The sequence below is a fragment of the Leuciscus leuciscus genome (genome assembly GCF_965113295.1).
Source record: "Leuciscus leuciscus genome assembly, chromosome: 10".
Taxonomy (NCBI): Eukaryota; Metazoa; Chordata; class Actinopteri; order Cypriniformes; family Leuciscidae; genus Leuciscus; species Leuciscus leuciscus.
In genome coordinates, this window is record NC_138734.1 from 8729510 (window position 1) to 8751284 (window position 21775).

Sequence of the window (21775 nt, forward strand, 5' to 3'; positions counted from 1 at the left end):
CTAGCTCAAGTAAATTTTAGCTTGCCATAGTCAACTTTAATCATATAAAACATAATTTCCCCAAAACAAAATTGAGGCCAGTGAAAAAGCTAAGTGGCAAGTAACTTTGGAAAACCACTAGCCACTGTGGCTGGTGAGCAAAACAAGTTAATGACAAGCCCTGCTTCCAAAGATCTGTATCTAAGCTTTCTCAGTTCTTCTCTGGTAATGTTACAGACTTGTGTGTAAAGTATAAAAGCAGGGCACTATGCAATTCTTAACAATATTATCTTATTCCAATATTGTCCCTGAAGTTCTGAAGTGAAGGACTTGCAATCTGTGCAGCATCAGTCGACCATGCTTGCAAAAAAATAAAAAAAAAATAAAAAAAAAATAAATTGCGTCATGAGCATTGAGTCTGTTTTATTGCTTTCAAGGGATGGAGTGTAAGAAATTCTGTTCAGTATAAAAAAGATGGCTACTTTGAAGCTTTTAACTTTCACATTTTTGGCTACAACCATCATAGCACACATTTCCAACACTGGGGAATGATTCAGCATTATTGCTCAGGCAATTTTTGTAAGCACTTTTCATGAATGGTGTTGAAATAGCAGTCCCATAACTTTTTTTCTTTTCTTTTTTTTTCAAGAATAAAGTTACAGCCATGGTGTGGTCTATTCTGAGAAGAAAGGCTATTTTATACGGTCCAACACCTGGCCTCTTTTTTAAAATGTTTACTGGTAACAGCGGAATAAAAAAGAACATTTAATAATGTTCTTTTTAAACTGTTATTTCGCACAGTGTACTCAAATCGTATTTAAAAAGGATAAGAAGACTAAGGATATTTTATATCTATCTATCTATCTATCTATCTATCTATCTATCTATCTATCTATCTATCTATCTATCTATCTATCTGTCTATCTATCTATCTATCTAAAAAACAAATTCTCTCTTGGTAGAAAAAGTGTTAGGAAAAAACATGTTAGGAAAAAGTAACAAAACTAGCATAGCTATAGCTAAAAAGGTATTCATTTTAAACATCAAATATGTATATCCAACTGTATTCAATAATTAATCAGACTTGTTATAATTGATGATTTATTATTCAATTGATTTTATAAAGGAATACGTTTAATAGAGCAATATCACACAAGTAAGAGGGCTACTCTTGTCAGGGTTGTGGGTAAGGGATGAAGCAAGGACTCAATTGCAGGGAAAATGGCTTTATTAATACAAAATTGAAACAAAATCCAAACAAAAACTACCCAGAGGGGGATGACTTGGCTTTATTAATACAAAATTAAAACAAAATCCAAACAAAAACTACCCAGAGGGGGATCACTTGGCTTTATTAATAAAAAATTAAAACCAAATCCAAACAAAAACTACCCAGAGGGGGATGACTTGACTTGACCTTGACCTTGACCTTGACCTTGACTGAAACACACAGTGTACAGACGACTAACAAGCACAGTACTTCTTCTTCTTCTTCTTCTTCTTCTCTAATATTAATGGCGGGTCGCAACCAACTTTTTCAGGTGCATACCGCCACCTACTGTACCGGAGTGTGTAATTCAAGGTTTTAGTACTTCAGGTTACAAATTTAGTGCACCCATTAAAAAAAAAACACAAACCCCCCCCCCCCCACAAAACAACCTTTTAAACCTATATGTTATGGTCTAATCCTGTATATTTGAGAAAGTTAAAAAGAGCTTTGCAACACTCCCATGTTTCCTCACTCATCCCCAGTATCCCTTCTAAATTCCATCCCCGTCCTAATTCACATATCTTATCACGTAAGATGTTCCTCTCAAAATCATATTTACTACACTTCATGATGACATGCTCAACATTTTCAGGAACATCAAGCACAGTACTGAAAACACAAGGATAATAAATAGGGAGAGCAAAACAAAGCAGGTAACGAGGGAGGACAGGTGAGGCAAATTAATCAATAATCAGGTAACAAAATGGGCGGGGCAAGACAAATTGACAGGAGAGCACATGGCACAAGGAAACACATGACAAAGCATGTGCTCACAGCAAACATGACAAAAACACAAGCACATGGCCAGTAAAACAAATCACAAGCCATGTGCTAACCCAAAACGAGACATGAACACGCAGCCAATGAGAACACTTATAAGCCACGTGTTCACACAAAACATGACAACATGAAAGCACACAGCTAGTGTAAAACACAAGCTGCGTGCTACACAGTACAAGACAAAACATGACACGAAAGCACATGAAACAAGGCACACAGACAAGACAAAACAGGAGTGTCAGGGCTCTCTCACAAAACCACAAAAATAGACTAGACAGAAGTGACAGAACCCTGATAACTCTTTTTTTTCCTGTGTCCAATTAATGATATCAATCCTGAATGTGCAATAATTAAATGGAACTTTAAACTGGAACGCCATCATGTCGGAGTTGCGACTGGGAAACTCAGAGAAGCGCAACAACACCAACTTCAGATTCCAAAATGGTTGCTCAGCACATCAATATTGTTAATTAGCACTTCTGTTTATCTGTGTTTTTTATGTCAAGTCAAGTCAAGTCACCTTTATTTATATATCGCTTTATACACTACAGATTGCTTCAAAGCAGCTTTAGTGATAACGGGATTCAATGATGTAAACAGAGTTTATTTCAGCTGTACGGCAACCTTAAAATAATATAGTGTCAGCTGAAGTCCGTTCAGGGTCGATTCAGTTCTGCTGTAAAGATCGTCAATTAATAAATTAGTTAATTTCATCTATAAAGCAGTTCTGCAGAAAACAGTGTTGTCACCGTCCAGCTGGGTTAAATTTTCATCCGATAGGGTCAGTTCAGTCAGATTAATAATTGTTCAATATCTAGTGTCCCCAACTAAGCAAGCCAGAGGTGACAGAGGCAAGGAACCCAAACTCCATCAATACAATGTGTCTGTATTCCGAAAGAGCAAGCACAACAATTTTTTGTCTGAACACGTCTATCTTAGTTGTATGACCTCTGAAATGGAATGTGGTGACCTCAGGTGTGACATCATTCCCAAATCCTCTCACATCCCCACATCCCTCTTCTGAGGTAAATGGAATGCAGCATTATTTGAGTCACAAGAAAGAAGCACTATTTTGTGATATTGCTTTTATACAACAGCTCAGTAGGTCGGAAAAGATAGAATCACAGCGCTCAACCGTTTTTTGGGTGTGTAGATCAGTGGAAATTGCAATGCTTTCAAATGAAAAACAAAAGATCCACTCTCGCTTGTGTCTTCTAAATATACTTTTATTATTATTATTATTATTATTATTATGGAACAAAGCAAGTATAGAGCAATCAAATGTTTTGGCAATCAGCCTTCTAAAGTGAATCATACCACAACAGTTTAATATTAAAGAAGTCAATATATTACTAAAAGGAAAGCAAATTTGTTCACTCTAACATATAGATGGTAACAGTTTAAGGTCCAATTCTAACTATTAACTAGTTGCTTATTATCATGAATATTACTATTGTATGTTTATTAGTACTTATAAAGCACATATTAATGCCTTATTCTGCATGACCATATTCAACATCCCTTAATTTTACACAATACCTAAACTTAACAACTACCTTACTAACTATTAACAAGCAGTAATTAGGAGTTTACTGAGGCAAAATTTGTAGTTAATAGTTAATAGTGAGACTTGGACCCAATCTAAAGTGTGACTAGATGTTCATATTGTTATTTTCATCTGATAACCAAGACCTCTTGGGTCTTCATACACACACTGCTGTCTCACATGAGCGATTGCATCTGCTTGAGATCCATGAGTGAAATACAGGGGAAATATGAGCATGATAAAGATGCACTATAAACATGCAAAAGTAACTCTGCATGCTTCTATAACAACCCCCCTCAACGTGACTGGCATTCTGGTGAGGTGAAAAGAGGATCTGAATCACTGTATAGATGCTATACACAGTTCTGAGCTTCAACCTTTGCTTGTGTGTTAAATCAACCAGAGGCAAAGCTAAGCTAGTATCTTGAACTGCAGATGCTCTCAACCACCTCTAAATGAACTCCTCCATCTCGGGAATGTAAATGAGTTATCTTCATTGACTTATAAATTGCTTGGTTACATTTGAAGATCTTTCAGCACTATAAGCTATTTGATCACCACTCAAGTGTGAGGCCACAGTTCAAACTTCTTTGCAATGATTTAGGAGCAGGTTTAAAAACAAGAAAAAAAGGCTTTGAAAGCAAATATTTATTTGAGGCTGGGCATCCACTTGGATGCTCCATGATAACACCAGATTAGAAACAGTATTACTGAAGTCTGAATCAATAAAGATGAACAAATATCTCTTGGCAGTTGCAGGACTTGGCAAGTTGGCACCCTATCCCTCTACCTTTACCTCCCCACTGTAGATTATCAACAGGAGTTCTTCCCGATAGACCAGATGTAGCATTTTCACACTCGATAGGCTGGATTAGACGTAGCACAGACAAGAAGTGAAGGACCAATGGACCAGATGACAGGGTGTCAACACTACCCCCATCACCATTAAATAAGTCATTCACTTCGTTATTTAAAGGTGTCATGACATGATAAATCAAAATGTCCTTTTTTTGTGTGTACATTTAAGAGGTCTTTTATATCATTAAAACATTCTGCAATTGTCATATCTTATCAAGCAAAAAAAAAAAAAAAAAAAAAAAAAAATTTGGTATCCAACCTCCAAAAAATCCCTCGTTTGCATATTGTGGGATTTTATATGTTTGAAGGTTCTAGCCCTCAGTGTCTTCCTTTTCATAGTGTTTACCCTGACTAAGTCCTGTTTTTGCAAGAGTGAAATGATTGTAACATCCTTTTCAAAGCTTCACTTCCCGCTCCAATAAGAGTGTCATATCATACTGTATATACAGGCCAGTTTTTATATTTGAAGAGGCCTGGGGATCTGCACAGGTACCTCCGTTTTCTATTTTAAACAATGCTACTTAACAAAATGAGAAAATTGAAACATCCTCTCTCTCCTTGCCCTTACCCCAGCTGGTTGCCCTTGTCACAGATAGTGCCCTAGACAGCGATGTTTCGCCATGTCGATTCGTGTGACACGCTCCCACATCCATTCTTTTTTTTTTTCCTTTTTGCTGACATTTAGACAACGGGTCCGTTTTCTGCAGGCTGTTTAGCCACAGTGAGATACTGAAAAGCAAATTAGGCTGAATGAGTAGACATTGTCTCACCCGGCTACTCTCAGCTCTGTGCTGCTTATGTATTGTGTATTTATTGATTGTTAAAGAAACTGATTTCAACTTGTGGGTCAAAGACAGGTTGAGTGCAAAGCCCTAAAAAGAGATTATGAAGATAAGAAGCTCTGGCTACCAATTTTTTATGTGCTTTACAGGACAAAATTAATCTAATATTATACTGTAATATTGGTATTGAATACAGGAGGATTATTTGTTTGCATTTTATGCAGCTTGACTAACATGGCTGTCACTATATTGAAACAAGCTGTGTGAATATTCTTGTAAATTTGATCCTGGTGGAACGACATGAGAGTGAGTAAATAATTGTTCTTTTTAGATTAACTATCCCTTTAAGGTTCTTGACGAGCTGAAACATGAGCATTTGATCGTGACTCAAGTAAATTTGGTTAATGGCTGTTCTTTTGAGGTTTGTTAGATGAAGCACAGGATGAATCACTGATTTAAATGGATTGTGTTTTTTAACTAATTGGAGTTGAAGCTTCCGGCACATTTTGACAGAATGGCATGAAGCTACTTGACTTTCAATTTACTTTGGTTTAATGAGATTAATAGTGTTCAGTCGGTGCATTCACTCTCAACTATTGAGAGTAACAACTTTACCTTTAGCTAGAGTTTAAAGCTTTTCTTACAACCACAGTCTCACCTACAACTGGTGGGATTATAAAAAGGCATACAGACCCAACAAGGAACAATGTCCTTGAAATATTCACCTTCTCACCTCTTTTCTTAAGCTGTGGATATTTGTATTAATGCCTGTGCTGAACAAGGCCACAAATTTCACCTCATACGACTGGCAATTCATAAACTAACATGATTATTTTTCTTTCCCCTTTTCTTTTTCTAATGGTGGAAAATGTTATTCTTATCAGTAGGAGGATTTTCACATTACCTCTTTGGCTCATTTAATTCTTATCAGTAGGAGGATTTTCACATTACCTCTTTGGTTCAATCTGCGATGAATTTAAAGTTCCCTTTCTGTCAGTCACGACGTTACGTTAGAATAGAGTTAACGAATTGGGATTTCGTCACTCTGAGAGAACACGGCTGGTTGATTGGTTTCTGGGGGCGCAGTATGACGGGTAAATCGCCTTGCCCCGCCCCATCCCTTTCTTCCTGGAGATGCGCAAAGAACTTTGGCAGTATGGAGGCAAATTTGTTCCAGTATGGAAGGCCGAAAGCACCAAAGTCTGCTTACGTTTTTCTCTCTCACTACCATCGATGGTGGGGTGGTCAGGGGTTTGTGGCGACTCCCCAGGTGGACTGTGCTGTTGCAGTGCTTGCCCACAAAGTGCTGCCACCTGGTGGGGTCATCCGCAAATCCATCCAGCACCTGTGGGTCAGCAGCATCTCTGGCCGCTGCATCTGATGGCCACCCTGCAGTTCCACGAGGCTAAAGCACTCATAATGCACAATGGTAGTTCTGAGCCGGGGTTGCTGCAGGAACTGCGCACGGTGACTGACCGTGATGATAGTCACAGTGCAGGCCCTCGGCCAGACAATATCCACCCTGGTGGTCCAGAAGCGCCCCCCTGGCTAACCCCACTGCGGATACATCTGTGGATTCTCTGACCTTGCTTGCATGGTCTCTGGAGGCTTGATTAACCCTTCCTCAGACCATCTCGCTGACTCATTCCGACCATCAGACTCGGCTATGCGATTCAGTTGCCCAGTGCCCTCCCAAGTTCATGGGCATTTAGTTCACCTATGTGCTGGACAAGGATACTTCTGTCCTGTGGGAAAAAATCACAGTGCTACTGGCGAAGGACACAATTCCCTCCAGCCAGTCCCTCCATCTGATATTAAGTCAGGGTTCTACAGCACCTATTTCATTATACCCAAGAAAAGCGGTGGGTTACAGCCAATCTTGGACCTGCAAGTTTTGAATCGGATTGTTTAATGCATCCGTCCTCGAGATTGGTTTGCAACAATCGACCTGCCCCTTTGGCCTGTCCCTATCGCCTCTCGTCTTTAGGAAGCTCGTGGAGGCGGCTCCTGTCCTCTTGGTCTGTTGGCTTGATACAAATTATAATATATAATAAATATTTTTACTAAAAAGAAAACTTGAAAGCACGGGCCATTATCAGTAATGACCAGGCCCGCATGGAATCCGCGCCTGCAGACTCCCGCAGAAACCTTGTAGTGCCTTGACAAGTAGGCTACAACCTGCACGCGATTGTGAGGGGGTAGTAGGCTGCGCTGATTGATGTTTACATTTTTTAATGAGAGAGTGAATGTTTAAAATGTCTAAAATATAACTGACCGCGGTGGAATTAAGGAAACGTCACTTGTCTGCAAAAATCACGGCACAGGACAGAGTAAAATAATTTGCGAACAATTTTTATGAGGATGGGGAGTTATGTTTTGTAAAGCCTGTCAACACTCCGTTGATTACCTGAGGCGACAGACGGCACTGGATCATCTCAAATCCGCTCGCCACAAGAATAGAAAGGGGAGTGCTCTTGGTAAGTTTTATTTAAAGTTCTATTTAAGAATAGAACTTTAACTCAGTAAGTTAATCCGCTTCGCGTCGTGACCGCATTACCACCTCGGGTGTGCATTATTTTTCTAATAATTCAACGGCCTGAAGTCAATTATTCCGCTTATACTACAGTTACCACACCTCTAAACATTGTTCAGATTATGTATTTCAAGACGTTTGTAAAGTTTTTGTCATTAAAATGCTCTTGTATGAAGGACTAATTTCTTACGCATCTAATCCCATGCCTCCGTTGCTAATTCCAAAACGTCATTTTAGAGTTAGTAACGGAGGTTTGAGCCACTAATGCTGGGGACACACGACTTAGCTGACACATTCTCTGACTGTTTTCATCGACTGCAGCAGATTTTAAACACCGACTTTGAACACAGACTGAACGCGCTGAACACGCGTTTGGACATGATCAGTCATAAGTATCAAGTTACATTCATTATGCAGTTATTAATGCAGTTATTAGAGAGAGATGTTGCAATAATGAGACAGAAAAGCATGTGCGTCAATATTATTATTTATTTATTAATTCAATTCGTTTCAATTAATTCGTTCATTTTTTTTCCATTATTGACAGATGACAGTAGACTATAAATGAAAAACACAAAGCCCTTTTAACAAGTAGCCTAGGCCTATCAATAATTATTTATTTGTTATATTATCTGCAATAAAAATCCGTGCTGCAGGACTATCCATTTATTTAGCCTATATATTCAGTTTAATTTTCTATTGATTATAGATAGGACTATATACTTTATTTATTAAAATTAAACTGCATGTTTCTATTGATTGTAAAGCTAGACATTGAAAATTGCAGATCAAGCGCACGGGGCGAAATGCTTTTTCTTGTTATGAATTGTATCCTACTTTCCGTTATTACAGTTGACTACGCAAAGTGATATGGAACTGTAATGCGGTCAAGACCTGCCTGGAACTACTTTAGCCGTGCGTTTCCCTGAAAATAATGCACACCTTAGAACGTTCGTCAACCAATCAGATTCAAGCATTCAACGGCCCTGTAGTATAAATATATATATATATATATATATATATATATATATATATATATATATATATGAATAGTTCAGATTTAAAAGCCTCTAAGTGCCATCTGAAATTTTCTTCTAGAATGATCATTTTTATCAAGCTCGTATATTTAAATTCAATAATTTCACTTAAATGGCAAGATTGCCTATTAATTGTCATTTAAGTGAAATTACTTAACTTAAATATACAAGCTTGATAAAAATGATAATTCTATGAGAAAATTTCAGATGGCACTTAGAGCCTTTTGCATCTGAACTCTTCATGCGGTTTGGCTCCTTATTTTCAATTGATGAATTGAGTAAAATCTGCTGTCATCTGTAGCAAAATGCATTTTACAGAGAATTGTATTAATTTGTCTTTAAGAACTTTTGGGGAACTTTTATTATGGGAAAGTATAGCCTAAAATAATGGAATAGTATAATAATAGAGACTATGAGCTTGGTGAATGTTTTGTATTCTTTAATATGTCTAATGAACCAATTATTCTTTTTTCAATTTAATTATAATTAAAATATTACCCGCCTCCTGTACGTCTAAAACTCCATCTACAGCTGAAAGAAAGGAGTTCATTTATGATTTTATAAAGACCTTAATTGAAGCTGACATCCCTCTGGAAAAAAACTCAACATTTTCCAAATTTTTACGAAAGTACTGCAAACAGGGAGGGTCAATTCCAGCTCCATCTCACCTACGCTCTATGTAATTGCAGATGAAACAACAGATGCTTGTGGCCGTTGTTCTCTTGCCATTCTCCTCCAGCCAGTGGGCAAGCCACCTGTTGCAGCAGATTTTATTTTTTTGGATCGGGTTAATTTCAGCACCGTATCGCAGGCTGTCATCTCCTGTCTTAACTCCAACAACATTGATTTCAATGATGTATGGGCTTTTGTCACAGATTCTGCAAGTTATATGAAAAAAAGCAGATAACACGATTCTCTATGGCCTCTTTCCCAATGCCGTACATGTCACCTGTCTTGCACATCTTCTGCAGTTAGCTTTAGCAGTGTTTCCAGACACATTTGAAGAACTGAACTGGATGTGTGGTTTGGTAAAGCGTGTTTTCTGCCAGTCACCCCAGCGTCGTCTTGAATTGAGGGCCTTCATGATGCAGCAGGGTCTGTCTCCTCTCATGCCAGTGTTTGCTGTTCAGACAAGATGCTGTTCCTGGATAAAACGCTCCGCTCCTGCACCGCAGGAACTGATAACAAATTTAGTTCTAGGAATGCCTTTTGGGAGAACAAAATTAGTTCCTACTTAAGAGTAGGGTCTAACCCAGCACAATAGGAACTGCCAGTGACATAAGCGTACACTGATTGGTCAAATGCGTGCCACATGAAACAGCACCCGCCATTTTTAAAAAGCTGTGTAAATACACACTGTTTACACCATGATGGAAAACAGCAAAATAAGGAAAATCATGATATCTCTAATGTGATAATAACTCTTATATATTTTTATTTTTAATGATTGTATTATTTCTTTATTCATTTGTTCCTATAGTTATTCATTAAACACGGAACAGTATTTTAAACATACAGAAAGCTAATGTTAACGGAATCTACCTGTCGCCTTTGTCTGTGGCGTTGTATTCTTTTCTCAGCCTCGATGATATGCAGCACTGCAATTTGTCGTAGGAGATTTAGTCTCCTAGCCCTCCTCTACATTCCATCTCCATTATCACAAATCCCACGACACACAACAAAAACACAGCTCCGATCATGTCGTTCCTCCATTCTCTAGCTGTTGATGTTGTTAAATGCTGCTTTTAAATTGTCAATGTGGGCCGGGTTACGTCATTTTAGAGTTACTGCTGGCGGTGTGAATTAACATTTAGTTATCTGGGAACCGCCCTGTTGGGTAGTTCCTACAACTAACAACTACAACTACCCGGTGCGAAAGCACCTATGACTTCAACCCAAACAGGTGACAAATCATCTTTCTCCTCAGCTTGTGTGTCTTCATTGCAGGCATGGACGAATATTTGAGTCAGTCCTTGGAGGTGGGCCTGATCTCAAAGGTGCTAAGTTGGTTGAAACCTTCACCCAAATCTGCATTCAGATCCTCCTTCCCTGCTCCTGTAGCTGGTCTGTGTCACTGGCTGCCTAATGTCCTGCTAAATTGTAATGACTTTGGAAGTATGATATAATGAGGGTTGTGTTCTGGATTACTAATTACCACAATTAATGCTTATTAAAAGGTGTCAAGATGACAAGTGAGCTAAAGGTTCACTGAACTCATAGAGAAAAGATTTCTGCACCCATATATATATATATATATATATATATATATATATATATATATATATATATATATATATATATATATATGTATTCTTAACATCAGTCAGATGATCTGTTTGGATTACAAAACTTTACCAATCCAAGTGTAAAGGTCATGTGAACGGCCCCTAAATTTGCAAGTCTTTAAATTTGGTTGTTACTCTGAGGCAGGAACTGGCTTTCTAAACAAGGAATTGTTCCCCCATGAATGAAAGTATGTTTAATGTTATCATATGATATATCTTTTTTAAATATATATTTTTATGAAACGTTTTATTTGCCTTTTGTGAAGCTTCATATTCTGAATTGCCATTCGCTCATTGTATTTAAAAGCATGTTTCATGGAAGAAAGCAAATAATATGGGGCTGGGAAGTCAAATTTCCCTTTTTGGGTGAACTAATTTTTCTACATTTTGTAGAAAAATGTAAATAGATTTGATGAATAATTCAACTATTTACAATAACTCCAGTCAGTTGATAAATCTTAATCCTAGAGTATTTGTCACAGTTTCAGGCTTCTGTTGTAATATCAGCTTTGACAGACCTACATGTTTCATAATGTAGGCCATCTATCTAGAGTATTGAAGTTTTGGTGTCATTCTCAGCTTAGACACCTCCGTGTCTCTTGAAGTCTGGGATGTTATTTTGTTGTTGTTCACGGTCAGGTCGTTCTTATCCCACTACACTGTCAAAACTGCCACCTGTTCTCTGCATGCAGTTTTATTGTTGTTGATTAGCCAAATTACTGTGGTGTCATTACCAATTTTGTTGATGTGATTGTTGCTGTGCCTTACTGAGCAGTCACCATAATAATGCCACAATCATAGCTCTAGTATGTGAGATCTTTCAAAGAGGACCTGAATCTTTTTAAGAGAAGTTATCTTATTGACGTTTTGGTAACACTTTATAATAACTGCACGCTATTAATTATTAGTTAAGCATTAGTAAACAGTTAATTCAGCATTTATAAAGCATTATTATACATTATTAAGAAGTTTATAAATACAGCTATACATGCTTTATTCTTGATTTATAAGCATATCTATAATGTGTTTAATAATTGTATTTTAATACTTTATTAATGATCATTTATCCTTTCTAAATGAAGGATTGCATTATCTACAAACCAGTTATTTAGGAGTTGTCAGTGTTTCATAAGATCACTTAGAAAGTGTAAGTAAATGATTAATAAACTATTTTAGGTTAGGTTACACTTTAATTTGCTAGTAATCTTTAGACATTCTACTAAGTAAGTAACTGAAATGTCAACTAACTCTCATTAGAATATTTGTAGACTATTATAGGGTTAGGGTTTGTGAAGAATAAGTTGACATGTACTTTCAATGTTACTTATAGTCAGTGGAATGTCTGTTGGGGGACTTTCAAAATCAGACAGTCTCTATTGACTGGAATTTGACATGTAGTTGCAAAGTTATTTATAGCTAATAGCATGTCTAAAATGGACACTAAAAAGTGTCACCATGGGGTATACTTACCTAGACATGGCCGCAAACGCAATTGACTACATTGAGGGAAGCACATCCCCTCCAATATTTGGATTACTTGTGTTTTTCAATGGTTGATTATTACAGTCAGTTCACCCAATCCCGAACCTTCCAAAACAGAAAATGGTGAATAGCCTAAATATTTTGGATCAGTATGCATGAAACTGTCAGCTGTCAGAAAGGGGCCATAATAGGACAGGCCATTTGGGACAGGAAACAATTTTGACTATGTGGGATTAAGCATTACCACCAAATGCCCAACCAGACAGAGAAAATATCTGGCAATACCTGCTGCTCTAGTGGACACAGGGGATAAAACAGCTTTGTGATGGATTTTAATGGCACATCATGGTCACGGAGAAAATCATCCTGCCTTCACAATCAAATGAGAATGAATGCATTGCGAGTTATAAAATCTGAATGATTTCTCCTATGAAGGCACAGTCTATTTATACGACTGATCAATATTCACTCCAAAAAAAATATTTTCTTGCTGTACAAACGTTTTCTCTATTGGGTGGACATTCTGGGCACCTGAGCAAAAAAAAAAAAAAAAACTTTATACCAGACCTGTACAGTGTACACAAAAAAGTGGTTACATTACTATGCTATTTATATTTGATTTGCCCCTTGATGTGTAACATGTATGATCAGTTTCTGTGATTTCGTTTGTCTTAGTTCTCTAATTAATCTCTTTGGTTGTTAATTAGTTCTACACACCTGCTCTGTTTCTACTCTGATTACCTCTTGTGTTTATAAGCCCTGAGTTATCCTTAGTTCCTTGTCCTGTTTCGTCTATGTTGTGTGGTTGTGTTTCCATGATTCTTCTGAGTTTTCCTGAGTATGATAAATACTCAAAATACTCATAAATACTGAAAAATTTGATGATGGACATACTAGCAATGCTTCGCCTTGCTACCTGTGAGAATCGGCTGCTGATGGAATATATGTGGTGGAGGTTTCAGCAGTGTGATGCCCTGTTCACCATCAGTGAGACAGAGAGGGAGCCCGGACCTACGCCTGCCACCGACTGAGCGTTAGATCCTGCCACCTGGGTCGCCATTGAGTCTAAGTGTGCTGTCCATTCCATCACAGAGCCAGGAGAGGACCACTGCCTTATAGATCTGTGGTCTGCAGATCCAGTTCCCTCCTGAGTCCTCACCCTCGTGTCTTCGCCTTCCACGCCGGTCCCATCCGGCAATCTGGATGCTCTTGTCCCGTCCAGAGATCTTCCTCCTCCTGTGTTCCCACCCGACTTCTTGGTCTCATGTCCTTTACTGGTTCCGTCGGCTCCACTGGTGTCGTCCTTCTCCTCGGCTCTGCCTGTACGGCTCATCGGATTCACCTCAGGCGTCTCGATCACCAGCTTGGCACGATGATGAGGATTCCCTGGCTTCACCTCAAGCCTGCAGGCCCATGACTCCACCTTGGCCAGTCAGTCCGTCGACTTCGCCCCAACTCTGCACTCCCTCGACTCCACCGTGGTCTGTCAGCCCTAGGACTTCGTCGGGCTCACTCGTCCTTCCAGCTCAGCCTCAGTCAGTCGTCGTTCTGAATCCGCCACTGACTTCCGGGTCTCCGGCTGCGCCTCTTCCCTCCACCCCTTCGGCTCCACCACTTCTCCTTCCCTCCGGCTTCCTCATTGTCCTCACTCCGTATGTCGTCGCCACGGTCTGCTGAGCAGCCGTCTCCTCCTCGGTCCTGCGAACCAGCAGCTTCACCTTGGGCTTCCGGCCCTTGGATGTCACCCTGGTTCGTTGACCTCTCTGCTTCACCGGATACACCATGCACCCTACTTCTGTCTCCGTAGGTCAATCCCTGGGTTCCACCCAGCCCTGAAGTCAAAGCTCCACCCTGGCTCCTCCTACTGTCGTATCCACCATGTGTCTGTTTCCACTGACTCTTCCTGGTCCCTGTCCATCAGCTCCATGCCCACCACCAGAGCCCCGTCCCTGCCTCCGCAGATGGACTCTTTACGGTGTGAGAGTACGCCTTCCAGGAGGGGGAGCTACTGTAACATGTATGCTCAGTTTCAGTGATTTCATTTGTTTTAGTTCTCTAATTAATCTCTTTGGTTGTTAATTAGTTCTACACACCTGCTCTGTTTCTACTCTGATTACCTCTTGTGTTTATAAGCCCCGAGTTATCCTTAGTTCCTTGTCCTGTTTCGTCTATGTTGTGTGGTTGTGTTTCCATGATTCTTCTGAGTTTTCCTGAGTATGATATTAAATACTGTTTCCTTTTGAACCATTTGTCTTTGTACACTACTTACTATAGCCTCATGTGTCATGATGTAATTTAGTGATATGAAATCATATTTTGGAAAACAAACTCTGACTGTGCTCAGGTTTTCTGCTGTTGTGTAATCTCGGTAACACTTTATAATAAGCATACAGCAATAAAGCACTTACAAATCATTCAACTATTAGTTTATATTAAATTCATGGTTAATATATTGTAGTCTCTACAATGTATTAATAGGCTACAATAGGGAGTTCTTCATTCATTGTCACTGTAATTAACACAATTATTGTTTAATTAGCTAGTGGTAAAGGAATTGTTAATTTGGTTATTAGGAATAAATAGTTCTCACTTTTAGGTTACGGAAAATGGGAAAATGTAGTTTATTAAGTGCTTTAAACCAACCTTTACTAGACATTAATTGCATTCATATTCAGTGTTCCTTAAAATGTTTACAAATACATTAAGCAAACACACACACACACACACACACACACACACACACACACACACACACACACACACACACACACACACACACACACACACACACACAGGTAACACTTTATAATTAGTATTTACAAATTATTTGCAAACTATTAGTTTAGTTAATTAATAGTTTATAAACTGTAGTTAATACATTAATAGACTATATACAAACTGAGTCCATTAATTGTCACTGTAATTAACAAATTATTATTGTTTAATTAGCTCATATATAAAGAGTTAGATAATACTTTGTTAACAATATTAACCATAAATAGTTCTCACTTTAGATTAAATCACGAATATCGGAAAATGTAATTAAGTGCTTTAAAACAACCTTTTTTTGACAAAAATGTGCCGTTTTGCACATGTACATCGTAATATATCTTGCAGTTTAGTGAAATATACATATCATATATATTTCGAAACAAGGACATTATTTAGATTTTGTGAGGTTTAATGTTCATCTGCATGATTTTTGTTTCACACATCTGGTACATAGTTCATTTTTACATCAAACATAATCCCCATGTAAAAAAGACAAAAAAGTCAAAATGCTTCACATATGGAATAATAACTAGCAGTGACACATACAATGATTGAGTTCATGTGTTCACGATGACTCAGACGATGATTTTCCTTTTACAAACATGAAGATATATTGTATACATCGCATGTATTAGAAAATATTAACAAAAAAAGCTACAGCTCACGTGTATAAAACAAACTCGGCAGGATTGCAAACATAGAAATTAAGTAAAATAATATCACAATTTCAAAAGAAAAGAAAAATAATTTCATATTATCTGAGGCAGTAGGACAACAAAGAAAAATCAACTAGTGGCAAATAATGCATGATCTTCAGTGTTGAAAATGTTAATATTAATAATACATGTGGCAGCAATAATGGAAAATATGTGACATGGGGACAGGGTTTTCTTTCCAGCAATGCAACCCAGGAACCACAGATGATTCTAATGCTACACTAGTACACACACAGAAATCAATGCCAGACATAAAGGTGTGCACAGTAGGTAGCTTCACATATTGTAACCTAGCCCATAAACCACTGCAAAAGATAGATTTTTAAAACCAACCCCGAACAACTCTAAGGGTTTCTCTTTTATCACTTGTAACTTTCACATTGAGCACAAACATTGAGCACAATTTTTTTTTCTTTTTTCCAGCATATACATTAGACATGGCCTGACAATGAGCGTCATTCTTGTCAGATGATCTCATTCCTTACAGAGGTCTGGCTGAGGTTGTAAAGAGGGCAGCAGTGATTTTCATCGGTTCTTCGTAGGATTCAGGACTGAATGTGACGCTAAATATGCTCTAGAAGGTAACGGCATATTGAGGATCGTTCTCTAAAAAAATACATCAACATATGCTTTTCTTTCAAAAATAGCTTAATAAGGATGAAAGTTGTGGATTGTCCCTGAAAAAGTTGTGTGTAGGTCAACCAGTGAAATGAAATGGTACATTTAAAGTAGTTTTAAACAAAAAGCATTCTGACTATTCAGAGATGATGAAAATGAAAGACGTGGACTGCATGTAATCGCATGCATTTTCAAGGACAACCTACACATATAAATACAGCAGCAACGGAAATAAAACGCTTTGTCTTTTAACAACGAGCCTTCAAGGAAACAAATTGATACATGAAGGTTATGATTTTCTGGATCGCTTGAAATGAGTGGCCTGATGAAAAGTATCCGTTAATCTCTAAATCTTTGATAATACCAAATGTAAACATTTGTGTGGAAGCAAATATAGAATGCTCTATTTCTTTGGTAACTACGAGCAAAATGAGATGAAAGTGTTTTTGTCAGCAAAAAGGAAGTTTTACTTGTGACGTTGTGTCAGATGATATCTCATGAGAGGAAGTGAAATAGAGCCCTTTCATTTTTTTTTGTTTAGAGAAGTGGGAACATTCACATTTCAGATTATAATAACTAAATATCGTTTTGATACTTGATACTATTCAGATATCTTCGAGAAAGACGGCACTGCCAATTTACCCATATAATGCTGTTGCAGCAGAATCACTGTAGGGATGTTGTGCCATGTCATAGTTTTGACAAAATGTCATGAGATAAATAAAATGTAATACTTTAACAGTCACTCAACTCAAGCATGTACAACAAGAAGCAAGCAAATATAATCTGATAAATGAAAGAGTTACAATTGATTAATCAAAACAACCAAAAAGAAACCAAAAAAGGTGACACAAAGTTAAAGAAACAGTTCTATCATTATTCATGCAACCTCATGTCATTTCAAACCCATATGCATTCCACCTCCACCCCACCTCCACCAATTTTAAAAGATTTTTAAAATATTGTTCACACAGCTCTTTTCTATGCTCTCTTAAAAACGAAGGTTCCAAAATCACAGCGATGCCATTAAAAAACACACTTTTGGTTCCCTTAAAAACCTTTTAGTAATCAGCTCCTAAAAGAACATTTAAAAAATCTAAAGAACCTCTTGTGCAATGTTAAGGTTCCATGGATGTTAAAGGTTCTTCATGGAACCTCCAAGGTCAACAAAGAACCTTTATTTTTAAGAGTGTACAAGCTCCAAAAATGACAAAAAACAACAACATAAAAGTACCATAAAACTGGTCCATATGACGTTCATGGTAGCCTATGGAGTTTGGAGAACTTTTAAATATTTTTCGCACAGCTCTTTTCTATATACGCTCAAAAAAAAAAAAAAAAAAAAAAAAAAAAAAAAAAAATTGCCAACCACCGCCAGCGTTTTTGAGAATTTTCACAAAAATGTAATGGCCCCCATAAAATGTTGTTGTATATATATATATATATATATATATATGAACATGCAAAGAAAGAAAAGAGCATCTGCTTTAAAAAAATAAATAATAATAAATCAATAAATCTAGCTTCATGCCTTCTTTGTCTAGTTGTCTAGCTCCATGCATTCTTTTCTATCAACACTTGACTGTAATTTTCATTAAAACAAAAACAAAAAACAAAACACATTTTGAACAAAAAGCTGAGAAAAGACCACACCGTGCATAACCAATGTTTTTATTGGTTGTTTCTGCTCCTTTTCTTTTTTTTCTTCTGTTTTGATTCTCTACTCTTTCAGAAAATGTGAAAACACGAAAAGCCGGAAAATTACATCAATGGCGGAGAAAGAGTTAAAAAGAGTATAAAACTCCATATGACGTTGATGGTACTTCTATGGAGTTTGTTGTCATTTTTGGAGCCTGACAGCCATGATTACTTTGAACTGTACTTTGAAAAATTCATCTTTTGGGTTCCACGAAAAACATATCAGCATATACACTTTGAAATATGAGCGTGCATAAGTAATGAGAGAATTTTCGGGTGATTATTTCTTGAAACACTGTAAATGGACACTTGGCAGAATTGAAATAAAGGAAGGTAAGGTCTAAGAGAGGAAAAGCGAAGGCTGATACCCTGTGTTCAGGAGAAGTGAGGTGTGTTGTTGTGAGAGGAGGGAGGGTGTAGAGTTGTGGTGCGGTGTTTCTAAAATTACAGCACAAGACTAAGGGAACCTAACCACAGCCTCATAGTGAAACATGCAGTGCACAACACACACGGTTTACGGTCCACAAACTACTGACACTTTTATTCATTGTTCCGAGAGACCGCCCGCATCCTGATGTGGCCAGCGCAGGACAACAGTAAAGAGGGAGGAAGTGTTGTTCTCTCCAGGTGTGACTCGTAATAGCTATCCTGTATGGGAAGGGGAACGGAGCTGTCACAGGAGCGTCTCCCAGCTCGGAGGGTCATGGGTTTACACAGACTGCTCTTTGGGGAAGTTAAATGGGGGTCGGGGGGCAGGAGGGGCGGCATTGGGCTGGAAGGTGTACATGGGGGTGTTGGTAGGGTGCTGGGTGTAAGGGATCTGGGGAAGGAAGGTAACAGGGGGGTAGGAAGAAGGAGGCGGAGGTTCAACAAATTGTTCCTGGTTGCCCGGGGGATGGCAGCTCACATAGTCAGCTGGGTTCGGTAGCTCTTCGTTCCCAGAGTTCTGTGGAAACAAGCAAATTTAAGCAACCAATGGAAGATACATTGATTTGACAACGTAAAGTTCCTTTCACATGATTCGCACTGAAGTTGTGTACAACACAAGGCAGATCCAACGTTATCTCACGACCAATTTGTACAAATTCGTACTAGTGAGTACAAGGTGGCTAATTCGTACAACCTCACTCGTACGAATTTGTACGATTTGTCTAAACACCAGTGATGGGTAGGTTTAGGGGTGGGGTTAGGGGTGTGGTCAGGGGTAGGTCACTTGTACGAATTCATATGAATTGGGCAACTCGTAAAATATGTACGATTTAGCAAAAATCGTACGAAGTCATACGAGTGAGGTCGTATGAATTCGTACGAATTAACCACCTCGTAAAATACGTACAAATTGCCGTGAGATCGGGTTGGCAGATCACGTCTACACACAAATTAACATTCTATGCAACTTAATACATAGTAACATATCTGAAACATTTTTCTTGTGGACATGACACTTGTGTTGAAACCCTGATGTGAGTCATGTGAAAGAACGTTAAACGGTAATGAAACAATATCCAGCAAATGAAATATCCAGAATTTTTTTTTTCCAAAACATGTATTCATAGAGTATATAAATAATACAATACACTCTAAAAATATTAGAAAATACTAATATATAAATTATGTATTTAAGATGATCTCACAGATTACATAAAATTAAGCAACACAGTGAATATCTTAAAGATTTGAATGAAATCAAAGGGATATTTCACCCAATTGTTCACCCTCATGTCATTCCAAACCCATTAGACTTTTATTCATCTTCGAAATACAATTTATTTTTATTTATTTTTTTATCTGAGATATTTCTGCTCCTCCAATTGAAAGATCTAAGAAAAGTATTATCAATCTCTATGTATTTAAAATTATATCTGTCCGTTCATTTTGCAAAATTTGAACTACACACAGCTTTATAAATCTTTTCCTAAACCTCACCCTAAACCTCTCCCTAAACCTACCCATAACTTATTTTAGTTAAACATCCAAAAATTCAGTCTCAGAAACCACAGCAACATTTTCTATGAAGCTTACATTTTGAAAATACTTTGTAAAATGCAAAACCAATGAAATGGCTCAATTGGCGTGGTTCATCCAAAAAGACTCGCCTTCCAGACAGTTCCTTCCATACAGCGTGAATGAACAGGAACCTTGGCTGTAAATGTCCAAATCATTTCTGTTACTAGTAATATATCCACTTCAAGCCTGCTGAGAACTTTTTCAAAAGGCTACTCACTGCAGAGCAAATGGATGGAGTTTACGTCTAGCTCCCCCTCGCTAGATTTCTAGCGAGGAAGAGTGAATGTAATTTCGGCCTAACGGGTGGAACTAGAATATCCAACCACACCCTAACCCTACCCCTACCCACAAGTCTATCCCTCCACCCCGTTAGACGTCCAGAGAGGTGGAGCTGGACATCATTTGACTCTGCAGTGAGCACAACTTGACTTTTTCAGTTTTTGCTCGATGGAACTGCCCATCTAAAATCCGATAAAAAGTTGCTCAGATCAGTATTCATATCCAGTGGCAAGTGGAACAGAAATCAGGCAAATATCTCCTGACTTCAACTAGAGGAGAAATAAAATCAAAAAGCTTTGTAGGCACAAGTGGGGGGGAGTAAAATTAACATTTTCAGGATATGCTCTCATTTTCTTTCTTAAACTAAAATTTAGCAAGCAAAATCAAGAAGAATACTACTAATAATTCTACTATTGATAAAAATAAATAAAATAAAATTTAAATGGATATTGCGAATCAGATGCACGTAGAAAGTGTACGTTAAAGAGGATTTCTGCATATAAAGAGCACACCAAATGAAAGCATGAACTCGTGCAATAGATACACAGTGCCAGGAGATCGGGTTGCTTATTCCACCAAATTTGATGAGGACATCTTAAAAGTAATCATTATGATCAACACAATAAAAATATCTTAATTTGTGTTTTGAAGATAAATGGAAGTCTCATGGGGTTGAAAGGACTTGAGAGTGTACATTTGATTACATAATTTAAATTTTTGGGGGTGAACTAACTCTTTAAAAGTATTTCATCAGATTTGATAAATGATTCTTCAATGTCCTGTGAACAAGAGTGCAAACCTCAGAAGCAAATTGCTGATCAAAAACATCAATATTTATACATTGAAAATTCAATGTCAAAAAAGTCAAAGACAAAGTCAAAGTCAAAAAAGCTGAACAATTATCTAAATCTTCCACCTCTACCCTGCAAGTTTAATATTATAAAGTATATTGGTTCCGGTGTCTGATGCCACTAATCAATTTTTCTTCTGTTTCTGTTTACAATACTACATTTTGAAGTCCAGTGTAGAGACAAACACGCAATAGTGTGACACAAACAGCTTATGTATATGTACAGTTAAATTGGTAAATAAAACCCACAACTTCTCAGTTAGATGATCAGTGTGACAGGTAC

At 37.8% G+C, this 21775-nt stretch overlaps 1 protein-coding gene across 2 annotated transcripts in view; it reads right to left on the reverse strand.

The window, feature by feature from the left end:
* Positions 1 to 18029: 18029 nt before the first annotated feature.
* LOC309508477 (uncharacterized protein) overlaps positions 18030 to 21775 on the reverse strand; it is a 70411-nt gene continuing 66665 nt past the window's right edge. The window contains exon 4 of one of the 2 annotated variants that reach the window (XM_082183123.1): positions 18030 to 19302. In XM_082183123.1, the coding sequence (XP_082039249.1) occupies positions 19066 to 19302 (237 nt within the window). In that variant the 3' untranslated portion in view covers positions 18030 to 19065. The remainder of the gene's footprint in view (positions 19303 to 21775) is intronic. The other variant, XM_082183124.1, reaches the window with a different exon arrangement.